This window comes from Ammodytes marinus, assembly GCF_949987685.1.
Source record: "Ammodytes marinus genome assembly, chromosome: 21".
In the NCBI taxonomy this organism is placed as follows: Eukaryota; Metazoa; Chordata; class Actinopteri; order Uranoscopiformes; family Ammodytidae; genus Ammodytes; species Ammodytes marinus.
The window spans coordinates 19,232,809-19,259,766 of record NC_137225.1 but is presented as its reverse complement, the minus strand read 5'-3'; the positions used below and the strand labels follow the sequence as shown (position 1 = coordinate 19,259,766).

At 39.7% G+C, this 26,958-nt stretch overlaps 4 protein-coding genes across 6 annotated transcripts in view; 2 read left to right on the top strand and 2 right to left on the bottom strand.

The window, feature by feature from the left end:
- Positions 1–1,537: 1,537 nt before the first annotated feature.
- LOC307267937 (C-C chemokine receptor type 9-like) lies at positions 1,538–4,343 on the bottom strand. 2 transcript variants are annotated; one of them, XM_080050422.1, is made up of 3 exons: positions 4,289–4,343; positions 4,040–4,099; positions 1,538–2,850 (listed from the first exon to the last, which is right to left on the bottom strand). In XM_080050422.1, exons 2-3 carry the CDS (start codon positions 4,091–4,093, stop codon positions 1,792–1,794), a joined length of 1,113 nt encoding a protein of 370 aa, XP_079906548.1. In that variant the 5' UTR covers positions 4,094–4,099; positions 4,289–4,343; the 3' UTR covers positions 1,538–1,791. The 2 variants fall into 2 exon arrangements, with proteins under 2 accessions (XP_079906548.1, XP_079906549.1); XM_080050423.1 differs by having other exon boundaries at positions 4,285–4,340.
- Positions 4,344–10,453: 6,110 nt separating this feature from the next.
- On the top strand, positions 10,454–13,361 carry LOC307267570 (uncharacterized protein). The gene is made up of 7 exons (XM_080049929.1): positions 10,454–11,209; positions 11,321–11,389; positions 11,510–11,575; positions 11,664–11,741; positions 12,022–12,198; positions 12,342–12,445; positions 12,677–13,361. Exons 1-7 carry the CDS (start codon positions 10,469–10,471, stop codon positions 12,693–12,695), a joined length of 1,254 nt encoding a protein of 417 aa, XP_079906055.1. The 5' UTR covers positions 10,454–10,468; the 3' UTR covers positions 12,696–13,361.
- A 3,166-nt stretch (positions 13,362–16,527) lies between these two features.
- lztfl1 (leucine zipper transcription factor-like 1) lies at positions 16,528–23,585 on the bottom strand. The gene is made up of 10 exons (XM_080050323.1): positions 23,322–23,585; positions 22,902–23,026; positions 21,936–22,130; positions 19,197–19,254; positions 18,625–18,696; positions 18,447–18,512; positions 18,274–18,351; positions 17,810–17,986; positions 17,554–17,657; positions 16,528–17,392 (listed from the first exon to the last, which is right to left on the bottom strand). Exons 1-10 carry the CDS (start codon positions 23,322–23,324, stop codon positions 17,374–17,376), a joined length of 897 nt encoding a protein of 298 aa, XP_079906449.1. The 5' UTR covers positions 23,325–23,585; the 3' UTR covers positions 16,528–17,373.
- Positions 23,586–26,431: 2,846 nt separating this feature from the next.
- Positions 26,432–26,958, top strand: part of dnajc13 (DnaJ heat shock protein family (Hsp40) member C13) — a 30,410-nt gene continuing 29,883 nt past the window's right edge. For both annotated transcript variants that reach the window (XM_080049883.1, XM_080049882.1), the window contains exon 1: positions 26,432–26,585. The gene's annotated coding sequence lies outside the window, so the exon portion shown is untranslated. The remainder of the gene's footprint in view (positions 26,586–26,958) is intronic.

The window sequence follows — 26,958 nt, the reverse complement described above, 5'->3', positions numbered from 1 at the left end:
CACCTGAACTCAGCAGGTAGGCTGCAGTCAGTCTGGTGCCAACCTCATCCACCACATAAACATCTCAGGTTCTGCTTTTTACAGTTGATGTGCGAGACTGCGGCATGTATACATGTACTATGTGACGTTTCTCTCTTTTTTTTTCTCCCCCCTTCTGTCTTGTGGCTTAGTCCATTTATGCGTCAATAATCACACAATAACATTTTATGAAGACAGATTTCAAGATCATTTCATATGTTTTGCTGCTATTTGCAACTACTGACTGACTTCCTAATCCAAAGCTGATGAGCACACAGTCAAACTTTCAAATGTTGGGTCCCTTGACCTTTTAGTGTGTAGCTACATGTGGGCTGTGTTGATTTGTTTTGCTTCATGTACAGAACAAGTCGTGATGCTGACCTCAAACCTCAGCTTTGAGTGTTTATCTGTATTGCCTATTGTCAGATTTATCAGATCGATGGCAGCAGTTTCTACTCGGAGGTGTCATGAAACTGTGATTATAGCACACAGAGCTTGTCGCCCACGGCTCACCTCACCCGTAACAGAGGAAAGCAGAAAACCATGTAGGACACTCAAAGGAGGAGTCAGCGATTCTGGAGCACGCTTGTTGACAAAAAAACAGTGAATATATCCTCAGTCTGCTAACTGTTTGACTGTGTGAGCGCTGAAAAAAATATCAGGTGTTAATACACCGCTTAGGCTCTGTAAACTGGTAAACAAAGGGGGCCCACCATAGCTAGCAATATGCCAGTTTACAGTGCCTAGGCTGTGTTTTAACATGAGGAGATATTCACTTATTTTGACAAAAGAAAATGTTTGACAACAAGCATGCTCAAGAATCGCTGATTCCACCTTTAAGTAAAAACAACTCTCCTGCTAGATTTAGCAGGGAATGTCAGGCAGATGGTGCAGCTTTAACTTAATGCATTGACGCCTTCACCGTGTTGCTGTTTTTTAAGTTGGTAAAAAGTCCCACGCTACGAAATTGGTGGCAGCACATGTAAAGTTTATGAGGCAGTAACAGTTTTCTGTCTGCCACCTGTCTGTCTGAGCTACTGCTGTTGTGAAGCCATTGTGGGAAACTTCTGTGATGCCAGTTTGTATGGGCATCCGCTACCATCCACTGTGAAACCGCCAAGTCATAAGCCAAACTGAGACAGGGTTAAACAGTTAAGAGTGTCGGCCCAGACACTGACACAGACAACAGGAGAATGTCTAGTCAGACCGAAAACATTGTGGATAGAAGTCTGCCACATTGTTTCCCACCACATTAGGTACGTTACACCAGTGAAAGCATTGAAATACTCTCCCATGTATCCTTAGTATCTGTTGATCTCATCACTTGCCACTGCTTTCGTTCATAGTATGTACTTGAAACTACTGTTGCATCTCTTTACCGCTTGTTTTTTTTCTTCCAATGGGGACAGAATAGCAATGAAGAAAACTGCAGTATGTTTGAGGTTTATACTCTTTTTTTAATTGTTGTTTTGTGTCTGAAAATCAAAAGTAATTTTTTTTATTCAATTACAGCAGCACGCAAACATTGTACAAAATGGAACGAATAGCAAAATACAAACACTTAAAACAACAGTATTTACATTAATGTACAGTTTATACAGTGAGGAATGTAATGCATGGAAAATTTAAAAAAAATAATGTTTTGCTTTCAGTGTTGAAAATGTAATTGTTGCCCTGCTGTTAGCACGTAATGCACAAGGAACAAAATGAGAGATATGATAATGTTGAACAAGGCTCCGGTCTCAGGTTTAGGATTATCAGGAAACTGGTCCTTTATATGGAAAGGGCAGGGGTAGTATCAGTGTCTGACATGACAGAGGGACGTTTGGGAACCACCTGTGTTTTACTGAGCCCTCCTATGCCCAGCCACACAGCACACGTCTTCACAATCCTCAGGAGGTCTTGTCTGAACCGAACTCCAATGAAGACGTAGAGGAATGGGTTCAGGCAGGCGTGAGTGTACGCCAGGCTCTTGGCCACCTGTCCTGCTACATCAAAAGCAATTACAGTTTCACAATTGGTCTCAGTCGTATTAGCTGCCTGCGCGGCCTCGTATATTAGCAGACTATTGAAAGGCAGCTGAGAAAGAACAAACACAAACACCACGGCGAAGATGACACGTAGGGCCTTATGCTTTTCAAAGCTCTTGGCCTGCAGCAGCGTGCGAATGATGACGGAGTAACAGAAGATCATAACCAGGAGGGGAAGGCAGAAGCCCATGCAGATCTGCAGAGACAGCACCGTGATCTTGGTGGTGTTGTTTTCGTTGTTCCAGTAGACCAGAGCACAGGAAGATGGTCCTCCGTTTGGGTCCGTCTTGATCTGGGCAAAGATTAACTCAGGGAGGGCCAGGAGAAAGGAGACAAACCACACACCCAGGCAGGCCAGTTTGCTGTAGAACAGCCTCTTTCTCTTCAGGTTCTGGGCCTTGGTGACTTGGACGATAGCGATGTAGCGGTCCACGCTAATGCAGGTGAGCAGGAACATGCTGCTGAAGAAGTTGATCTTATAGGTGGCGGAGACCATTTTGCAGAGGGAGATGCCAAAGTCCCAGCCCTGGTTGACGTCAACAGCCAAGACTGGCAGCATGCACAGGAAGAGGAGGTCGGCCACAGCCAGGTTCAGCAGGTACACGTCGGTCATTGTTTTCAGGCGGTGGCGCACGGTGGTGTAGATCCAGACCACCAACAGGTTGCCAAAGGCTCCGAGAATGAAGATCATCCAGAAGAGAGGGGGTTCGTAGTGGCCACGAAACGCCCGGACCCAGCTCCTGTCACACAGGCCTGCACCTTCAGTCGACCCTAGATCATACTCTGGGTAGTCAGAAGCGTCCTGCAACCAAAGACAGAAAAACTGATCATCTAATGTGATACTTAAAGCTATAGCATGTAGCTTCTGTCATCCCCTTATCAGTAATTCTTAGTTATTACAATAACACTGTCGGCACACCTACATGAGGTAAGCCTTAGGTGATCACGCATGGATTGCATACCTTCTGCAGTAAGTCCAGGTTTTTTCTTAGCAGCAGAATCAACAACTAAAACCTTTCTGGGGCGCTTCTTGGGATTTTTTCTAAGCTCCTGCACCAGTTTGTAAACGCTGCCATACTGAGAAATACAGAGAGAGTTTTGTGGAGCTGATAGGCTTAATCAGCTTTCTGTTGACTTGTTTTAATTCATTCATGTGAAAAAGTTACGCACTGTTGCTTAAAGATACTCACGTGCAACATATACCTTGATTATTTTTAATTTCCTGTCAGGCTAAGTTTTTCTTATTTGGGGGATACGGTGATGTGACATCAAAGGCTGTCTGTGACGTGCACGCTAACCAGAGCGAGCAAAGAAAAAAAAAATGCTGTCAGGTGCAGGTGTTGTGTCTGTGCCAGAGAAACCACACCACTGCACAGCTTCCTGCTACTATATCATTGCCTAGGGGGGCACATACTATCCCGAGGGGGCTCCAGAGACGGGGGCTTTTAAGCAAGAACTCAATACCCCCAAGAAGCATCAAGTTTAGATTTAGGGCAGAGATAAACAGCGAGGTGAAGACGGGGATTAAGTTTTGCGTGCGCACAATGGAAATGTCGATGCTTCTATGACTGCGGCTGTGGCATTTGGGTATCTTACAGATGTCTACCTTTGAAATAAAATAAATAAAAAATATACACATAACAAGTAAGAACACAAATGATGTCATATTTTTCTTTTGAAGGGCACTTAAATGATTTAGTTCACACCGCAACCTGCATTTGAACTTTTACAATATTAAACTCTCCAAATTTATACTCGAAATACATCACTGTGAACAAACATTGAAACACAGGCAATAAAGGCACAGATGTGGAAGTAGTTTTTTCCCTATATGTGATTGTAAGCTGTCAGCACAAACTGTGTCACCTCTTCAGCTTTGTTCCAGGCTTTAACCTACTCAATCATACACCCATCATCATTTTCAATTTTAATAGTTAATGTAATGGCACTGATGTCATGGTGACATAACATTAATCCAAAATAATACTTACAGTTACACCGTAATCAGGCTCTGTGGTCATAATAGTTGTAAATGCCTCGTCCATTTTTATCTGCAAAAAAAAACAGAGGATGTTAATATAAGACAACACACCACAATGTTGCTGCCTTGAAAAAAGATTGAGATAACAAGGATATAATATACCATGACATGTGGCTAACATTAAGCTTAAATGTTAAAAGAAAAAATGCCCGTTAAATGTTCTACATATTTACAGCAGTGCAACAAATGACTTACGTACTCAGTGATGAGATGTGGAGAGCAACCTCTCACTCACAGTTTTTGAATGTGGGTTGTAGCCTAAAACTGGTAACATTACATCTACACTTGCTTATATGGTTTCCCTTTAACCACAGGGTCACGTGCCGATGTACATCACATGTCTCTCTCAGCTTACTGAATAAAGAACACCGCGCACACACACACACACACACACAGTTCCTCCAAATTCAGCTATGTGGCACTGCAGAAAAATATGCTTCACATTAAAAGTGAACTTGTTTCAAGGGTGATCTTTGAACAGTGACTGTAAGGCTGTGCTAGTTTCACAGGGTGGCTGTGACTCTTATAGACTTAACACACTGAACCATGGCCGTCCTGTTGCAACCAAAACAATACACCCACATTCCTGTCACAGTCGATTACATTTGATCAAGTATATGTCCATTTTCGACACACGTTGTGTACACAGGTGGAGCACTCAGCACCACAGATGAGTGATGCATGAAACTGAAAACCGTGATCAAAGACCAAAGCTGGAGGAGGTAGTCGATGTTCAGGTGTTGTAAGAGATGTATCATAGCTCAGGCAGTGTGCGCCTTAAATGAGCAATCATCAAATTCCCTTTCAAAGTGTCCTCGTTCAGAAATAAAATGTGTTCTAACAATGTGAGGCAAGTCTATTCGTGAGGTTTTGTTTTTTTTGGAACTTTCAAGTGTAGGCCTAAGCGGTGATGACATGCCTTGGACTTGGAGCAACCAACATCCCCTTTTTTCATAAGGTTGTGTTGAACTTGTTATAAAACATTTGGGGAAATGCAAATGTTTCCTTTCTTGTTGAGAGTAAGATAAAAACAGTGTTTTTTAATGACCTTACAGTAGGTAAGCCTATGAATCTCAAGTCAGGAGATGTTAGCTTAGTTTAGCATAAGGACTGGACGCAGACGAAAGTTATTTCAATTTGTGTTTTTGAACAGATAAAAAAAAAGATATATGGAGTTATTGAGCCAACTTTAGAAGTGATGAAAGTTTTTAATACCTTTTCCACCTCTTTCCCCTTAGGTTTCCACCACCTATGCTAAGCTAAACTAACGAGCAGCTACAGCAGTCAATTGGAGTGCTATTGATATTCTAGTCTAACTCTCAACGAGAAAGTGAATATGCATATTTTCCAAAACATCAAATTACGCCAAGTCATCCAAGTGAAATTTAACCAGGAGTTCGGTCCAAAAGAGTGGTATAGGCCCTCCAATATAAAAACCAAGACCTTTCTGTGAAGACCGGGAACTAGAAAGTTCATTGGCACCGCCAAGATTAAAGGGAATTGAATAACATGACAAATAGTCACATAGCTGACCACACTGATACATAACATGTCTGAGCAGAAATTCCCTGTTATACCAACTGCTTGACATATGCCCCAAAATAACTGATAACAATAAGCAATCTGATCTTGAGGCCATGAAGGCATGGGATAAACTGACACAACAAGTTAACAAAAGCACATGGTTTGGCACGTGGCATTTTAATTAGGGAAGTGTTTAAATCCACTTCTTGGTTGTTGTTGTTGTTACTGTGAGAGTGTGTCCTACTCTTGTGGGGCTGTATATGGGCTTGTGAAGGCTCTCTGTAGAACAGAGTAAGGGGCTACATCCTCACAGTTTCACTTCCCCAGTCGGAGACATGTATTTGGCTCTCAGCATATTGTGAATGCTTGATGCAGAGCGTGGGGGGTCCTCAGCTCTTCAGATTTCTACCGAATGCTGGTTGCGTTTCTCGGTTTTGATCACAGAGAGGCGCAGGGAAACGGCTGTGTCATGATCAGATGAGTGATTTCCTTCTGGGAACAAGCTTTTGAAGAAAGTGGCAAACCAAGAGGTTTCATTCACACGGCATGTTGGACTAACTGCCATAGTTCCCCAACATTGACTCTATTGTTCTGATGATCTGTGGGCAGATGAAAGGTTGTTTGAGGGCAAAAAAGAAAGTCTGACCTAGTGTGGCAAGACAGAATGGCAATAAACTCACTCGGATGCAAACATAGAAGACCATCATGTTTCAAGTTGTAAATTATAGACAAATAATTAAACATTTAAATCTTTGCAAGAGTATTTACTAGATAAGACTATTTGGCAACACCTAAAGTTATGCATCCATATTATTCACATATTATTTAATCTACATATACAGTAATGACATCATGAAACGTGTTTGAACTAGGATTTTGTCTTGGTCTGTGATGTACACAAAACATCTATGGCACATATGTCTGTCCCTGGGAGAGGGATCCCTCCTTTGTTGCTCGAAGTTAAGTTACTTCCACTTTTGCCACGTTAGATTGCTGAGGGCTAGGGTTAGGGAAAAATTTTAAAATTAGTTCAAATTAAAGTTAGAATTGAGTTGACCTGACATAAAATGTAAAATAACTTTTTATAAAAGTTTTTCAAATGTCTGATCATTCAAGTATGTGTGAAAATAAAAAAAAACGTTATTATTTGCATGACATGTATGGCCTAACCACCCTCTAACTGTTGAGAAGCCACATATTAGTCACCAGTGTAGGACCATGCAGGCAGTGGTTTTAGCTACATAACAGGGTGCAGTAAGCAATGAAAAAAAGAGGGGAAACAAGAGGGGAAACCCTTGAGTCTGTCTAATTAGTTCAGCACAGCATACTGTAAAGGACATTTTCAGCTATAGCTTGATCTCATTTAAAATGCTGCTTCATTAGGTTTCACAAACAATAACCATTATGAGATCGAAATATGTAGCCGCAGTGACTCAACCTACACCTCAAGTCACTTTCACCGAACAATAAACACATTTTCCTCATATCATCAACCTCACGAGGTTAATAGTGCAGTGTTCAACTGCAAAATTAAATATGTGTGTGTGTGTGTGTGTGTGTGTGTGTATGTGTGTGCGTGTGTGTGTGCGTGTGTGCGTGTGTGCGTGTGTGTGTGTGTGTATAGAGGTTTTGTTGAAAATGAATTGCATGTAAACTCATTTCTATCAGGGGAAAGTATGCTGACTCAAACCTGAAACCATGCAGTATAGCAATAAAATGTTATGAGTTGCACTGTGCTTATTTAAACTACCTGCGCTTAAAGAAGTATTAATAATTTGATAAGGTTGATTATAATGACGTCAAGTTTTTGGCAGTATCTTCATGTCACCACGAAATAGCAGACCACACAACACATTTGGCAGTTTTTTTTAATCAGGTTTCACATTATACTCATATACTCTACCTGTTGTGCATCACAGCTGAAAGATCTGAAGGCTATACGTAATTTTCCGAATGTGCTTACGCTGTTTTTTTGAAGATGGGCTATTTCAAAGGAAGAAATCATTGAGCAATTCTTCTCAGAAGTTAGTGACTAAAGTATGCATCTTGATAGGTGTTGCATCTTGATCCGTGCTTTAAAATTGAGTGGCAGACTCTGGTTATAGAGTGATGTTGCGCAGTCCCTGGGATCTGATCTACGTAAATGCTGACACACGTAACCTTTCACAATCTTGATCCCTTGCCTGCAGACTGTCATAGGCCTGTTACTCTGCCACATGTTGATAACCAAGGCCGCCTGCTTATCAGGAGAAAAAACTCAAGGGTTGAAAGGTGAATCACAGAGATGACACTAAAGAAAAAGCCAACTATTCTATCAGTTAATAGATCATCCTTGACTTCTTGACTTGGAAAAAGTTGACGGAACAATCTAAAGCAAAAGCGAGGGACCAATCGACACACTGACCAACTTTGCAATTCCTTCAAAACTACGCCGCTAGACTTCTGAGTGACCCCAGTGCCAATATTTGTACCTAGTTATTCTTAAAGAAGCATGAAGACACTGTGATAAGTAATTTAATGACTTAATAAACCTTCATTTTAATGTGAAGTCATATAAGGCATATAATGATGTTTAACGGTAATGCATAGTGCAACAATAGAACAGGAAGAGGAGGGTCACCAAGGGTCATCGTCCATTGTATAGCTTAATGTATCCAAAGTTTGCTAACACTAGCTAAAGTAGCAACCATAGGCTGCTGGTCATACTAGATAGGGAAGGCTGAAGCAGCAAAACCGTTGAGTATGGAGGATGGTAGAGTGTATTCATCGTTTCACTTTAACTCAAGAAGTAATTATACTATATGCTGTAGGGCCTACAATTTTCCCTAAAGTAACAGTAGCTTTGTTGCCACACAATACGTATATGCGTTTATGGACTTAAAGGTGAAGGCTTTCTCTTTTCCTCAAGAATCACACTATCATTGTCCTTCTCATGATGAGGTAGCCTACTCTGGACATCACGTCATACTCAGAAACTCTGTGGAAATGTGGGTAGTTTCTCAAATAAAAGTCCGCTTAAGGATTCAGGAGAAAAAAACAATCACAACAGAAGCATTCGTTTTGCCAGTGAAACTGAGAAAACCCCTTTGATGCCATGTCAGTGAGTAGGAAGCCACCGTACACCTACACTCTGCTATATTAACTATTTGTGGGAAAGTACTGTCACTCACTGTAGAAGTTCTCAGCAGCGCCAGAGATTGAGTTTGCTTCTGAGAGACACCCGTCACCACTTCCTGTGTACCTCCTCGCTGTGATTTATTTTTCATGTACTGATATCGGAAGCTGTTCTGCATTTGCATCCTATAATATCATCAGATTTCCCATGAGACTTACTTTGTAGCTGCTATAGTAGTTGTATAGATACAAGTATGAATTACCACAAATACCATAAATAAGCAAACAAATGCAACACAATAATATTTTTTCTTTGTTTCTTTACTTTGATATAGAAAAATGTTGGATAAGAACTTGTACAATTTTTAACATGTACCACCCTTTTTATGCTTTGACAGACGAATAAAAAGGTTCTATGGAATATTGTTTTCATAACAAAATGTTTTCTCATTGGTGGCATTTTGTCCCGCCCCTTTTTTTCTGCACCTATAGGAATAAAAGTACACCATGCACACAACTGATGCACACGGTGCGGAAACCATCACAGGCTCAGGATACACTGTGGCTTTAAGAGTTTCACTGAAAACAACAAGCAGGGTTGACGGTTGACTGATTGGTGACCACTTTGTTTCTCACTATCTCACTATCAAGGCAACCAAGGCGTAAACAATGAGCTTGTCTCTTTCTAGACACTTGAGAGAGTGGGGTTGGCAGATGGAGTGATTAAATGTCTTTTGTCAAAGTAAAAAACACATTCTCACACAGACCCAACAGATGTCCTACAAGCGTTTTGAAATGTGGACAAAAAGCCACTTTTGTGTCGCTTTTGTATTGTTTTCTATATGGTTTCGGTTGGACTTATCTAAACAAATTGGTCAATTTGTCAGTATCACTGTAAGGTTATACAGAACCAATTAAGATACCAGACTGATAGGCATCTGTACTGAGGAGAAAACAAAAGCAAAGCACAGGCCTTGTTTAAAATAAATACCAAGGGAAATGATGGGCCTTGTTAATATTATATTGCCATAACAGGCTTATGGTTATATTTATATATGGGTAACGGCACACATTGGAATAAGGGGAAATGAAATGGCAGATAAGGTTGCAAAAGACGTTACAAAAAGAAACCAAATTGATTGAAGTATTAATATAGGTAAAACTGAAACTATTAAGCAAAAACTGAATAGGAGATGGCAACAGCAATGTGAGGAAGGACAGGACAGGACGGTGGTTCTACAGAATCCAAAGGAAAGTGGGAGAAGAGAGTCAGTTCGATCAAGACTCAGATTTGGGCACACAGGTTTGAACAATAGGCCTAGACTGTTTTAATAGGAAAACACGAAACAGGCAGATGTGACTGTGGGCAAGAAGAGACTATAGAACAAGTTATAATGCAATGTGAGAGGTATGAGCAGGACATAAAGCAGATGAGGGAATATTCCAGAAAAGAAAAAGTACATTTTGATTAAATAGATATTTTACAAAAGAATTCCAATAAGTATCATCAAATTCAATTTCATTTTCTTTGTTTGCAAACATATAGGTAATTAATTATTTTAATTATTCTAATTTTAATTTTTAATTTATTTTGGTAGGGAGGTTGTTATTTATTTCACACTCCATGCCAGTAGATGGCAGTAACGCATCAATAAGTTGTTTGCCAACCGGAAAAAAGAAATACAAGAGAAGAAGAAATAAATACTCTACACGTCAGACCCGGTCAGAACACAACACAACAATGAAGTCGAAGGAATTGTCTGTAGACCTCCGAGACATTATTGTCTCGAGGCACAAATCTGGGGAAGGGTACAAAACAATTGCTGCTGCTTTAAAGGTTTCAAGTAGCACAGTGGGCTCCATCATCCGTAAATGGAAGACGTTTGGAACCACCATGTCTCTTCCTAGATCTGGCCGCCCCTCTAAACTGAGTGACCGGGGGAAAAGGGTCTTAGTTAGGGAGGTGGCCAATAACCCGATGGTCACTCTCAAAGAACTCCAGGGGGTTTCTGAGAAGATGGGAGAACCTTCAAGTAGAAAGACCATCGCTACAGCACTCCACCGATCAGGCCAGTATGGTAGAGGTGCCAAACGGAAGGTGATCCGGTCAGAACACAACACAAAAAGGAAGTCGAAGGAATTGTCTGTAGACCTCCGGGACATTATTGTCTCGAGGCACAAATCTGGGGAAGGGTACAAAAAAATTGCTGCTGCTTTAAAGCTCTCAAATAGCACAGTGGGCAACATCATCCGTAAATGGAAGACGTTTGGATCCACCATGTCTCGTCCTAGATCTGGCCGCCCCTCTAAACTGAGTGACCGGGGGGAAAGGGTCTTAGTTAGGGAGGTGGCCAATAACCCGATGGTCACTCTGAAAGAACTCCAGGGGGTTTCTGAGAAGATGGGAGAACCTTTGAGTAGAAAGACCATCGCTACAGCACTCCAGCGATCTGGCCTGTATGAAAGAGGTGCCAAACGGAAGGTGTTGCATTTACAGAAAAACAGACACACACAGTAATAACTCGGTATATGTGTTTTAGACTATGAAATAACAACCACCATTTATTTTGTTGAATCTTTACTTTATTCCCAGATAAACCAGAAAACAAGCAAACCCAAGCTAGCACCACCGAATGAGTGTGGAGTGTCTGAACTTCACGAGGTAAAGAACTATGTAGCATGTTTTCCATAAACAGATACAGTACATTGTAGTACTGTATGTTGTGCCCTCATAATCACATTGATACACTCCTGCTTTACACCTATCTTTATATTTCCTCAGGAGATAGCGAGACTACAGGAGGAAAACGATAAACTGAAAACCAGGCTGTGGTCTTTAGAATCTCAGGTAGAAAAATAAATGCATTTTCTTAACACACAGTGTCTTGTCTGGTTTATGTTGCTAACTCTCTGCCCTGGTTCACTTTTTTTCTCAGGCTATGAGCGCACTAGAGGAGAAAGCCGAGGCGGAGAGAGCTCTGGAAGACATCCAGAAGGTGCAAGGTGAAAAACAGGTACTGTTTGGGGGTTTGACCTGCTAGTAGCATCTTCATTTGTGGCATTTTTAATTTGCAATCCTTTTTTTCCACTTTTTTATTTTATTTTATAATGTGAACATTTGCTGTCATTTGGTTTTACCTGCTAACTTGGACCCCGAATGGTATGTATCCAGCTGACCACAGCGTAGCTTTTTTTTTAACTGTTGACTGAGTTTAGAGATAGGGTCTACACTGTGTAGTGAACTTAACTTAAACTTCTACTTAACTTGTATGTTGTTTCTTTTCCCCATCAAAGCTGGCGGCTCAATCCAAGGAGATCAACAGTCTTGAGGACACGGTGGCCGCTCTGAGGGTGGACTATGAAAGGTCTCTCACTGCCAACGCAGACTCACACAAGGATCTGAAGGAGAACCTGATCTCTTCCAAACACGAGCTTCTGCGAGTGCAGGAGCAGCTGGCCATGGCCGAGAAGGTACTGAGGTCTTTACCTGCAACTGACACTAACACACATCTGTAAATTAACTTGTATAGTGCCCGCCGGTTATTGTTAAGTTGATGAAGCAATTTGTTAGGTGTAATGATCTTCTGTGCTGTTTTCACGTGACATTTGTGCAGGAGTTGGATGAGAAGTTCCAGCAAACGGCAGCCTATCGCCACATGAAGGATATCCTAACCAAGAAGAACGAGCAGATCAAAGACATTCGAAAACGATTGCAGGGGTGAGCATTTATCAATAGATGTATTTAAAAAAATTATCAATAGATTTATTTTGGAAAACGGTATGTTATTGAAATAGTTTGACAGCTATGTAAAACAAGCAAAAACATTGACCCGGCCCTTCATGTGGAATGATATTCAGACCGTTTGTGTTTTGGCTTTCTTTCTAAGAAATTGTTTTAATTCCAGGTTTGTTACGCTGTTTTTATTTTATTTTTTTTGCTTTGTTTCAGATACGAGCCCAATGCATGAGCTCTACCGGAGACAGCTGGATAAACAGGTGTCCAGAGGGGAAAGACGGGTACAAAAATGTACGACTGCAGTTTGGACAAGAAAGAAACCACTCCACTCTCATGTCCCTGTTTAAAGAGGCCTTGTCCATTTGCTGAATTGGACAGATTCGTACTGTCTGCCCGAAGCTTTGTAGTTCTGTCTATGTGGTTGTCTATCTGATGGTTGCAGGTGATGTTTAGCTTTCTAGCACCAGTTTTTGATGGTCGATATGTTGCTGATCAATCTTAGTTCTGAATCAACAGAATAAGAATACAGTAAAAAAAATATATAATCACATATCAACAATACTACAAAGATTGTTTTTCACCTGAGAAACATTGCTAGAGTCAGATCTTACTTTTCCATGGAAGATGCAAAAAAAATGTATGCATGCGTTTGTATTTTCACGTCTGGATTACTGCCATGCACTTCTCACTGGTCTACCCAAAGAAAGTATAGAGAAACTGCAACTTGTACCAAATGCAGCCGCCAGAGTTTGAACAGACATCACTCCAGTTCTAGCTCCCTGTAGCATTGAGGATTGATTTAAAAAATGATTTTACTGGTTTTAAAAGCACTACGTGTGCTATGTATTTTAATTTTAATTTTCTCATCTATGTATTATTTCTAATGATTGTTTTTGTGTGTATGAATATATCGGGGTGTGTCGTGGGAGGGGGGGGGGTTGTTTTAAGCACTTTGTGTTACATTTACTTGTATGAAAAGTGCTCTATAAATAAAGTTTGATTGATACATTGTTAAGCACCCTTGTACCTATCTGACTGCTTGTCCGTATATGTTGTTTAGGTTGTTATCTCTAATACATTTGTTTTATGCTCTGAACGTGCTTTCATTATTTAATTATTTTTTGATCTATGCTTTTGCGGGTTTCTTGCCGGTGATGAATGTGTTTTGTTTAGCACATTATGTTTCTAGAGTGCTTGTATTGTATTATCTTTATTTTGTGCACGTAAAGCACTCTGAGCTGCATTTTATGTATGAAGGGTGCTATACAAATAAAGATTATTATTTTTATTAATTATTCATTTGAGAAAGCCCGCCCCTCTTTTAGTCAGATTTTAAACATTAATGACTTAGGGCTTCAAGGAAAACCCAAGCCAGTTTGTTTATTAATCGTGAGAAGCTTCAAAGTAATGTTTCCAGGCCCTTTGGGGTCAATCTTGCTATAACTTTTTTCACACAAAAATATTTCAAACCATCTGACGTTCTGTGAAAGTTTGATCATCAGAAAAAAATCCAGATTTCTTGCATTTCAATTTTCTGCTCTTTCACAGACACAGACAGTGATCGTGAACGATTTCCCTTCTTCCCCACATAGAGATCATAGAATATTTTTGTCTGGAATCTTTTAACTGTGTACTTTTCGTATTGCTGTTGCTGATGGACTGTAAGAGATTTAAACTCTTACTCTCCAGACTCTTGTAGAGTATGATACATCTATCCTCTATTACACTAGATGTGCATTTGTTTGTATTGTCCAAAGTATGGGGTAATAAAAGCTGTTACCAAATAAATGTATGGTCATTTTTAGTGTGTTGTGTCAGTGAAAGGGCTCATTGTCATATTGGTTTATATTACAGTGATTCTTGAGAAGTGGGACAAAACAGGGTGCAATGTTGAAAAAATACAAACCCTATGTTTCGGCAAATTAAATAACATGTATGTATCCAACATATACTCAGCTACTGAGCTAAGCTTTGACACAACCTCCCAGCTTTTTTTTTCTTTTTTTACCGTCATTGGCCAATCACCACCGTCAGATTTCCTGTCTGACAGTGTTGACATATTTAACGTTTCCTAAACATAACAAATGGAATTTATCTAGTAGCCATTTGGTTTTTCTGTTGATGTTAGGTGCAGGTATGAACTACTTCAGGAAAATAAAATTATCAAAAAATGTCAAATACATCTTCAGAAATTGTAAGTCGGTGTTGACCTGTATCATGGTTGTGACACAGGACTTTCCAGATTCAGAATGTAAAATATTCTAAAACTACAACACTTACCAGAGCCTGTCTGACTCTAATATACTCTGCAGAGGTAGAATTTGACAAGAGGCCCTTCAAAGTGACAGCTGCCCCTTATTTCGCCTGATTTTATTACATTTTACATAATGAAATGTCTGACGGTGTTGACTTACAGTAAAGTGGTCCCACCACTTAGAATCCTTATAAAACATGAATGTGTTGTAGAAAAACTGTTTTTGTTGATATGAGAGATATTTATTTTGTGTTGCTTTTGATGAAAAAAGCTATTTTTAATCATTAAAGTACATTTTTAATAGGTTTTATTGCATGTGAAAGATTGAAACCCTCTCTGTGGACACTGTTTTGGACGTCTTGAGAAGATAACAAGTGTCATATATTTGACATTATAATGATAAAATTAAATTTAAGGGGATAATTGTGCTCCAGACATTCTATTCATAATCCCTAATAACATCGACAATTTTAAATATTTTTAGTTTTAAACATAACAGCAGCTACATGTGGAAGACGGCCTTTTGTCCCGGTTCTCAAGAATCACTGATTAAAGTGTGTGGTATATTTAATCATCTAAACATCAAGTGAATTGAGTAAATATTGAAAATGGCACTAAAATTTGAGCGGTGCTCCATGTTGTATCAAATGTTAACTATAGCCTATAAGGTGTGAATAGAACATATCCATGGTGTATCTATGATCCCAGGAAGTTATGGGGCAAACAACCTATTGATGCATTACCTCCATCTACTGGTATGGAGTGTGGAATAAATTACAACCTCCCTACAAAAAATAATAATTCAAATTAAAATAATAACCCATTAGAATTTTGAAGAAAAAAATACATTTAATCCAGCCGTATTCCAGGCTGTAACATTGAAATGTGGAAAAAGTGAAGCGCTGAGAATACTTTCCGTATGCACTGTGTCACTCGCCTACACTTTAGCCTACATGATATTCTCCTCAGAGCTTTGTTACATCAGGCAGACATGATAACAATGAAACAAATAGACTGCCGTACTCATACTGGCCTGTTAAACCATAAAGTGGTTAACGCATGAGGCAATATTGCAGTTTTCATTTGAAAACTCATTGTAATGAGTCCACATTCTCTTTAATACTATGAGTATGTTTTTTTTAACCATAACTGCATTAATTGAGGAAGAGTTTATCCAGAGATACATTCCCATGTCATTTGAGTGTGCAGCTTTGAATGGTTTATGAAGTCATAATTTGTAGTCTCATCATAATCAGTTTCAGACACAGTTGTGTTTATAATCAGTCTTTCATCTACTTTAAGACTTAAATATATACCATCTATTGCTATATCTATATGATTATTTCATATTTCTGTTTTAATCTCCCATCTTCTATTTGTTACATTTTCACATCACAATGAGGAGGCCTATCCAAGCATGCAGTGGGCCCAGAGGAGGGACACACCATGGATATGTTTTCAGTCCTTAATAGGCTGTATTAAACATTTGACACAACATGGAGCACAGCTCACATTTTTGTGCCATTTTCAATATTTAATCAATTCACTTGATGTTTAGATGATTAAATATACCACAAACTTTAATATAAACCAATATGACAATGAGCACCTTCACTGACACAACCCACTAAAAATGACCACACATTTATTTGGTAACAGCTTTTATTACCCCATATTTTGCACAATACAAACAAATGCACATCTAGTGTAATAGAGGATAGATGTATCATACTCTACAAGAGCATTGCTTCATGAACATCATGTATATATATATATATATATATGTTTTTTTTTTAAATCTCTTACAGTCCATCAGCAACAGCAATACGAAAAGTACACATTTAAAAGATTCAAGACAAAAATATTCTATGATCTCTAGGTGGGGAAGAAAGGAAATCGTTCACGATCACTGTCTGTGTCGTAAGAGCAGAAAATTGAAATGCAAGAAATCTGGAATTTTCCTGATGATCAAACTTTCACAGAACGTCAGATGGTTTGAAATATGTTTGTGTGAAATGTGTTTGGGTAAAAAAAAAAGTTATAGCAACATTGACCCCAAAGGGCCTGGAAACATTACTTTGAAGCTGCTCACGATTAATAAACAAACTGGCTTGGGTTTCCCTTGAAGGTCAATAATGTTTAAAATCTGACTAAAAAAAAATCAAATGAAGACTGATCAGCAACATATCAACCATCAAAAACTGCTGCTAGAAAGCTAAATATCACCTGCAACCATCTGATAAGATAGAACTACAAAGCTTCAGGCAGACAGTACGAATCTGTCCAATTCAGCAAATGGACAAGGCCTCTTTAAACAGGGACATGATAGTGTTTACATAGAGCACTGAGAGAAGTCTGCTAGCTACTGTAAAAGACGTAGAAAAAAAGCACAGCTGAAGAAAGGCTCTTACAGTATTTGTCACTACTTAGTTTGCATGTTCAGCTGCGTGTTGTGCCAAGCTCCCCGCTCCCGTCACTAAAACCAATAACTACTGAAGAAGCCAGATAGAGCAACAATTCCCTGTGGGAGAGCTTTCTTCTGTCTCTCTTGTCCTACAGCAGTGGAACCGATGGTTTCTTGTACAAACTGCAGTCGTACATTTTGGTCCCGTCTTCCCCTCTGGACACCTGTTTATCCAGCTGTCTCGGGTAGAGCTCATTCATTGGGCTCGTATCTGAAACAAAGCAACAACAAAAAAAATAGTGTAACAAACCTGGAATTTAAACAATTTCTTAGTAAGAAATCCAAGGGCCATGTTTGCTTGTTTTACATAGCTGTCGAACAATTTCAATAACATACCGTAATTTTTTGATAAATCTTTTGATAAATGCTCACCTCTGCAATCGTTTTCGAATGTCTTTGATCTGCTCGTTCTTCTTGGTTAGGATATCCTTCATGTTACGAAAGGCCGCCGTTTGCTGGAACTTCTTATCCAACTCCTGCACACCATACACAAATGTCACGTGAAAACAGCACAGAAGATCATTACACCAAACAAATTGCTTCATCAACTTAACAATAACCGGCGGGCACTATACAAGTTAATTTACAGATGTGTGTTAGTGTCAGTTGCAGGTAAAGACCTCAGTACCTTCTCGGCCATGGCCAGCTGCTCCTGCACTCGCAGAAGCTCGTGTTTGGAAGAGATCAGGTTCTCCTTCAGATCCTTGTGTGAGTCTGCGTTGGCAGTGAGAGACCTTTCATAGTCCACCCTCAGAGCGGCCACCGTGTCCTCAAGACTGTTGATCTCCTTGGATTGAGCCGCCAGCTTTGATGGGGAAAAGAAACAACATACAAGTTAAGTAGAAGTTTAAGTTAAGTTCACTACACTACACAATGTAGACCCTATCTCTAAACTCAGTCAACAGTTAAAACAAAAGCTACGCTGTGGTCAGCTGGATACATACCATTCGGGGTCCAAGTTAGCAGGTAAAACCAAATGACAGCAAATGTTCACGTTACAAAATGGAAAAAAATTAAAGTTGTAAAATGGAAAGCAAATTAAAAATGTCACAAATGAAGATGCTACTAGCAGGTCAAACCTCCAAACAGTACCTGCTTTTCACCTTGCACCATCTGGATGTCTTTCAGAGCTCTCTCCGCCTTGGTTTTCTCATCTAGTGCGCTCATAGCCTGAGAAAAAGTGAACCAGGGCAGAGAGTTAGCAACATAAACCAGTGGATGAATTAAAAAACAAGATGCTGTGTGTTTCGAAAATGCAATTATACCTGGGATTCTAAAGTCCGCAGCCTGGTTTTTAGTTTATCATTTTCCTCTTGTAGTCTCACTATCTCCTGAGGAAATATTAAGATGGGTGTGAAGAAGGAGTGCGTGTATAGAGGGCACAACATGCAGTACTACAATGTATCTTTTTATATATAAAAAAATGCTATATAGTTTTTTTACCTTGTTGAGAAGTTCAGACACCCCACCCTCATTCAGTGGTGCTAGCTTGGGTTTGCTTGTTTCCTGGTTTACCTGGGAATAAAGTAAAGATGCAACACCTCAAAAAAATGGTGGTTGTTATTTCATAGTCTAAAACACATATACCGAGCTATTACTGTATTAGTCTGTTTGATGTAAGAGAGAAAATATGAGACCTTTTTATATCGGTCTAATATTTCTTAGATACTGTATGTGAAGATGTGAAGACTAGTATCTAGCTTTATGTGTGAATAGCCAAAGCAATGAAAGAGCAAAGTATTGCATTTCAAAGTGGAATTGTTTTTCTTTAACAGTGCGTCATGAAACCACATGTCAACCTCAGTGAAGTGTGACTACTGAACCGCACGGCTATGTTTGAAGGGCAGGTGGCCTGCCATATAAATCTACCTAAAAATGCAGAGGAATGCTGCACTGATCTCTAGTTACTGAATTCCATGTGGGTATACATATACTTTGAACACATGATTGATGAAAACGACATTGATGGTGAAGTTTAAAAGACTATGTTGGATAGTGCTGTGCATTTTACTCACCTTATCCGCGCTTTTAAAGTCGGTCTTCTCAAATTCAGCCACTTGTTCCAACAGCTCCCTATATGGGCAGAGAAGAAATTTACAGAGAGGAGATTACGCTAAAGAATGCAACAACAAAAAAAGCTTGCAACCTTTTATTTATTTTAGGCATTTATGAAACCTTTGTCTATTAAATACGAGGTATGTTAAGGGAATATTGTCAATATTTTGTGTGCAACACTTAAAGGGATAGTTCAGTATTAAGTGGGGATAGTATGGGAACTTAAAGGCCAGGACACACCGGTCCGACTACCGACCGTCGCCCGAAAATGGAGTCTGCCGATTCAGGCAGCTCATAAGTTGTTCCTCGATTTCTTCGGTCCTCATGATCCCAAGTAGCCTGTTAAATATCAAGCCAACTGCGCGTCACTGTTGTTTGTGCTACCCGCCTCACTTTCGGGCTTCACTGATTCGCTAGCCCTCCACCAATCAAATTGCTCCGACTGAAAGACTGCCCGACGCCGATTGAACATGATGAATCGGCTGAAAAGAAGCCCGACGACATCTACGACGGCCGACGTCACCGAACACACCAAACAGATTTGTGTCCCCGCCCCCTCTAGACTCTCCGACCATGTCCGATGGCCGATTATTAGGCCGGTGTGTCCTGGCCTTAAGGCATAGTAACAGTACAATGCTGACTTCTGCTACAGCGAAATCTCCGCCAAACTCCTTAAAATTACTGCTCTGACCGCTAGCTCCATGAGGTAGCAGTCTTACTAGTCTATGCCCAAGAACTCCATACAACCCCACTTCAAAACTACTGAACTATCCCTTTAAAAGGGTGCAATTGATCTGATAATCTGTGAAATCCCCTCCCATAGCCGTCAATTCAACACCTTAATGTTGATGTTTTTGTTTTTGACAATAATCTTCTATTTGGCGGTTACATGTCTTTGGCAAGAAAACAATCAACAAGGTGGTTCTTGATGGCAGTTTGGCACATGTGCTGAAAGATTCATGCTTGTGGTGAGCAGAACAGCTCTCTGAAAAGCTTAAATGTGGTTTTTTAAAAGCAGCTGAGCACACGTAGACTGTGACAGAGGGGCGTACTCCACCGCTTTAGACGCAGTATCTGTCACGTATATAGGGCTTTTCTTATCCACCCATTGTGTGCATATTTCAAACAAAAGAAAGTTTCGAAAAACAGTCACACGCTCTGTGTTTTAATGAGGTAAAAGGTTACGGAGGTCAGAAAGTTAAATGAAGTTCACCCGATTATTATAGAAGAGCATTCAATACATGTGGGGTTTAACAATGCTCGCACTGGCCCACAGGATTAGTTCACAACATGTACACACAGGTCGGATGCAGAAGTGTGAATTTTCTGACCTTTTCTGACACTGGACCAGCATGAGGTTTGCTGTGAGCTTTAGTTTGTGACGCAAATCTCGACTGCCACTAGTTTCCACTCACTGTGAATTATTGTTCAACCTCAAAACAATCTTTACGCTCTAAGATTTGACTGTATTTGGGACAAAAAACCTTTATATATCCTTTGCTAAAATGTCAAGAGGGCAAATATATAGTGACACCAAACATATTGTGTGATTTATCGTTATAACTGGCATCACACATTACATGCCTGCATTGCTCTTTGCTCAGACTTGTTATACGAAGAAAAAAACAAGTGTCTTATTAACAGCAGCAAAAATGGCCTTTAATGTCATTCTGTTTAAATGTATAGAACATTCCATTTTGCCAAGTTTAAGTATTAAAGACTTAGTTCTCCCAATTCACAAAGCACGTTATTATTATATATAAGCATTTGTGTTTATTATCTCTGTTTACTAGTAATGCAGAGAGTTTAACTTTTAGTTGGAAAAGCTATGATATATCCACAGCTGACACCAAAACTTTATTGGAAACATGTAAAAACTTGAAAGAATCTTTTCATAACCGTTATCTTGTTCACTTAAGGTAACACAAAGGTCAGCTTATCAACAGGTTCATCAGAACGGTTTCCTTCCGAATGTTACACCAAAAAAAACAAGAGTTCTGCAAATTATCTTAAGCAACCGTGACATTGTTTAAAGGGTGATACATTGCGGTTACGTTTTAAATTTTTATTTTATCTTATTCCCCCCTGTACTCATTTATTGTATTGGTTTGAAGGCAGAAATCTCAAAATAAGGTGTCTTTTTTGGGTGTATAGTACTACTGACCTTAAAATGTTGTAAGCAGGTGGCAGAAGTTGTGGTTTTCAGACTAACTGAATGTGAGAACAAAAAGGAAACCACTGTGATGGGAAGAGGGGGTTAAATTCACATGTGCACGCGAGCATGGGGCTTGACAGTGACCTTTTCTCATGGCATGTATTGAAAACACGCAAGAGACCTACACCTGAAAAGTACTGAGGAGGAAGTGGTACACAGCGTTGGAGTTTTTCCCATTAACATGAAGGTGTATCGTGTGTTTCAGAGGCCTAACCTACTTTGGTGTGGCCTTCTGTTAGATTTTGAACTTGTACATCATTTTGAAGCAGTTGAATTTGAAAATGTCTATTATTTAAAGGGCTACAACATTGTCAACAAAATCTGCCAAGTGGTTAATTTTAATATAAAAATTAAATTAATTAATAATAAGAAAAAATCATTGAATATAATTTTAAAAATAAAACATTAAAACAATGACAAGGAAGAGTCTATTAAATCTACAACGAAGAGGGAGCCTTCACACACTCCCTTGCTGCCCTCTCACCTGTTCTCCAGCTCTGAGATGTCGCTCTGCAGTCGAAGGTAGAACTTCTCGGCCTGGGAGAAGAGCTGCCGGAGCAGCAGCACGTTGGTGTGGGCCGTGTTGATGAGCTCCATCTCCACCTCCCCACGCACCACCACCTGAAGACCATCCAGCATCTCCCGAACCTCGTCCACCGTGAAGGTCTCCTCCACCAGCCTTCAAGGACAAACGTACAGCTCAACTGACACACATTTCATCGTTATGCTATATATATCCCTTTTTGTTGAATATGAATATTTTTTTTTGGGGAGGGGGGCATTTTTATGCTTTATTGACAGTGTAGAGACAGTTGAAATGGGGCAGAGAGGGGAGTGGCATGCAGAGAACGACCGCGGAATATGAATCTTAAGAGAATTAAGAGGGTTCTTCCAGCTTTGGGCAAGTTAGATTCAAGGCTTGTTTAATGCTACTCTGAATTACACATTTAATTTAGTTTCCACTTATATGAGAGACCGATTTTACAAAGACCAACATTTTAGAGAAGAACTACATTACTTTTGGTTAGGGACAATTTAGAATAAAACATGACTTACTTGGTTCAGTGAAGAAGTAAGAAAATCTACTTCAAATGTTGAAAAAAAGGATTTATAAAAATAACAATGTGTCAATGTGACCAAACTGGATCAAGACATGCTGGTCTTTGTTATGTTACAAGGGGCATTTGCAAACAATTAATATAATAATGAATTGATTAAATCCCAGTTTTTCTTTTAGAAATTTTAGAAAGATTAATTTAAAAGTTAATTTTACATGCAAACAATTTATTTATTTATTTATTATTATTCTTTCGGACAATTCCACACAATACACAATTTTCTCTTGCAAATATTCATACATCATACTTTGTGTTGTCCGAAGGGAGACGGAAGAAGCCAAAGGCTTATCAGGTCCCACAATGACACCACAAATTGAAACATGACCAGTCACCTGCTCTCTTTGAGTTCCTCAAAGCATGAGTCAATAGTCTTAAGTCTCAGGACCCTCTTTGAACGTGCAAATCGCATGTAGTTGATGACTTCATTCTGATGCTGTTCATTAAATCCAAACTCAGCCTACATGGAAAGAAGGAGAGATTGTCAACAATGGTGAAAGATGGACAACGAGTGAGAGAGAGGAACAAATAAAGTCTGTAATTGAAATCATAACTAGCTTTTAAGCTTGAAGGGAATTGTCCCCCTGCTAATATGTGACAGGGCCTATTCATATGAGCTGGCCAATACAACGTGCTATCCATGGGGATGCTTCCTAGCTGTGTATTCGTCTTTGCATAAAACAGAGCGAGACGTTTAGCATGCTAACACAGGTGGCCTGGCTATCCATAAACATTAACTGGTAGCAGCTACTTACCATGATGGCTGTGGAGCTGACGTTAATGTTACCAAGTTAGCTAGCTTCCAGACTCAGCTGATCCAAAGGGGGAAAATGGGTGTTATAGCCTCCAATTTAGGCCACGTATCGAATAGACCAGAAGCTACAGTCGCTGAAGCTGCTGCGTAAGTCGATGATTTTAGTAAATTATTTTATGTTTGAAGTTTAACTCGGTTTACACGTTCCACTTGAGTTATATCATAGCTAAAAGATTATCCTGCAGATAGGCTAGCCTAGCTATGCGGCTAGTGTTTGCCTTGAGAGTGCCTTGGTAACGGAGAAGAGCGTCATTACCTTGGTTACGAATGGTGCGTTCAATGGCGCCACGTACATCACGGAAACCAAAAGTGGCATGGAGTTATCACAAAAATAATAGATTATTGCAAAGAATATTGGCATAAAAGCCAAGAATCAAACAATAAAAGTGACACTGAGTGGTAACTATCATCTTTAAGAGATTCCACAGAAGCAAAATCGTTTTTCGTCAAGGTCAAAAGGGTGTAGTATAATTTAGATAGATTGATAGATTTTTTAAAACGTCTGGCATCCAGGTTTTTTTGGAGGTCTACCATAAAAAAAAGTTTTAATTTTGATTTTCATTCAATGCTCTGACAAGCGTGTCTGTAACATATCTGTAAGTAAGTACTGAAGAGGACATGTGCATGTGGTACTAATTGTGTCACCGAAATGTTAATTAGGCTTTCTGCAATGTATTGTAGGTTTTGCAGCAGTAGATGGCAGTATACAGTTAGAGGATAATTGTGTGGAGTACAGGTCCTGAGATTGTGTAGATTTACTACAGAGTGTCATCAGCACGGGAGGACTCTGCACTTTTCCCTGTGCTTTTAAGTTCTTTTTCTGTTTTAACAACTGGTCCTGCTGCAAATGCGTTCACAGCAGAATGTGTTCACAGCAGAGCCAAGCTCACAGCTAACCTACAGAAGAGCAGGATTTGAGAAGCTATTTTAGGTCACTTCACTTCAAGTTGTGGGTTTAGATTTGATTTTACATTGTACTGACATTGAGTTTGTCAGATCTTTATATTCAATATTTAAATGCACTCATTTAGGCTATTACCTAAACCTGATTGCCCTTACCTTAAATGTAATATGGCATTAATTATTCCAAAGAGTGCAGTAAACAAAGTTGTAGCACACTGGCTGTTGTAATAACAGTAAGTTAAGATTTAAGAAGTCCCATAGAAAAAGGGGAAAAAATACAGTTTCTACTGTAACTTTAAACACTTTACATAATCATGTATGCTAATATTCATATCTCTCCAAATTCCTAATAACAGATTATCCTATGTTTATAACTAACCTAAGTATATTTAAGTGTTTTTATTTCCATATTCATCACAACACAATTACCCAGCTTGTATCCCTTTGAAACATTTAATTTTAATTGAATAACTGAAGAGGCTCGGCATGGCTGCTTCTCCATCAGTTAACTCATTTGACTCCATGTGAGCCAATTAAAAACTTCATGGAGAGTCTGCTGCACCTTCTCCTTATCTTCTGTCTGAAGCCCGAGGGACACTACTCTCTGTTTTGTGAAGGAGGTTACAAAGAAAAGAAGAAGAACATATTTCTTCCGCCCCTCATGTCTCTCTCTAGCTGTAATTCAATTAGACTAACAGGCAGCGCATGGTTGGTCACCTAATCAGATGCTTCATAACGTGACCACTCTGTGCTGCCCTGCTCAAGTTCTCTGTGCAACATCAGTCAGTCACAGAGGCCAAGATGTTTCCCCTTTACCTTCAATCGCGGTGAGTCAATTACAATTTCAGTATAAGGACTATAGACAACACTGAGTTAAAACCATTTTCTGAAGGGGTACAAGTATCGGTAATAGATTACTTTTTTAGAGTCCCATTCATTGGTGCTGGTGTTCCACGGTGGTCGTTAGATGATGGCGGTTACTATTGATTGTTCACATGTCTTTTAGCTCTTGTGGCAGAACCAAAAGTAATGGACGTTGATGTCATATCGTCAGCTGGTCAATGAAATACTTTAGCAAACTAGCACAGAAATGATATTATAGGAATTTCTGTCATTTCAAGATCAGATGTAAAGAAAATAACTGAGTGAGAGCACAAAAAGTTTACATAATAAAGTTGCATTAAAATGTTGTCAGGAAATGGATACAACAGAAAAATAGAAGAATTTACATAAAGTTGTTCATACTACATTTTGAAAGTACAGAGGGTCTCATTTGCTATCTTAATCAATTTTTAAAAAGTCAAACATCTATAATATATACATACTGTATTACTATGGTGGACCTCAGGAATTTTGATTTTGCAAAGTGATACAGATTTTATAAGTTCATACCCGTTCATACCTTGTAAATTACTTCTTTTTTTGACAACACGACTTTATGCATGTGTGTATGTTTCCACTTTAAATGCTAGCTGACCTTTGACCTCCTGGTATTCTGTCTTCACGTCAACCAATTGGTCTTAAACTTGACAAAAACTTAAGACATTGACAGTTGAATTCTTACCCTGCCCAGAAGTATTGATGCATTGGTGTTTTTTGTCCCCAGAGGGCACAATAATCCTTCTAACCTACAGGCATATGTTTTTATATAGCAGGGCCGGCTACTGGCACCTGAGAAGTTGCAAAAAATGAAGAGGTTGAGCTACTTTATGAAGTATTAGTTTCTATTGCATCGGATCAATTCAAGAAGAAAAGTCCATTTTAGCAAGGTGATTGTCAAAATTGAATGATTGCCAGTAAATCTATATTTATCCTTTTATATTTGGTAAATGAAGACTTAAGCTATAATTGATGTAATTTGCGCAGTTTTCAAACTGTCTTTTATTCATTGATTCCTTTGTTAAAAATTATCTTAAGCCGAAGATTTGTCTGTTCAACCAAGCCTGCAGTAGCATCGCACAATAAACCGTTCCCAGGTCAGTTTAGGGCCGCTAAGCTTCAATTCGAACACTAAAAGAATATGAATGACAACTGATCTGGGGTCAGGTATCGCGATGACTCCGCGCCCCGACAAACCAATCAGCTGACAGCCGCATGACAGGCAGGCCTCGCGCCTGCGCAGTAGCCCACTTGGTGGTATCAGGAATATGGCAGCGTCCTGAGCCCTGTTGTGGGGAATAACGCCGTTTAACTGAGCACCTTTCTGCATCAGCGTGGAAACCCTGAGCAGCACCAGCCGCATTCACAGGAGGGTGGGGGGCTGAGGGACGGCTACGAATAACACCCGTTAGTGTTTTTACAGGTAAATACACCCGCGTCCACCTGCCACTTCTCTGAAAGCCATCTGATTAAAACCCTGATGCTAATGCGACGAGCTAGCTCTCCCCCGTTAAATAACCTGAGGGATGAGCTAGTTAGCCGCTAGCGACACATTAGCCTGCCACAGCCCCTTTTCTGCATTTGGCAAACACACAAAGCACAAATGTCTGGGCTGTCTTGTTTTTATTTTAGTTAGGAGGAGCACTAGCGTCGACTTCGCAGCGACGGTGCTGTCGTGCTTGTTTTTAGCCCCCGACAGTTAACCACGTAGGCCCGGCTGCAATGAAGCAGTTTCTAGCTGTCTTGAGAGCGAGAGCCAGGTAACGATAATGCTGCTTGTCATGGATTTACTTGAC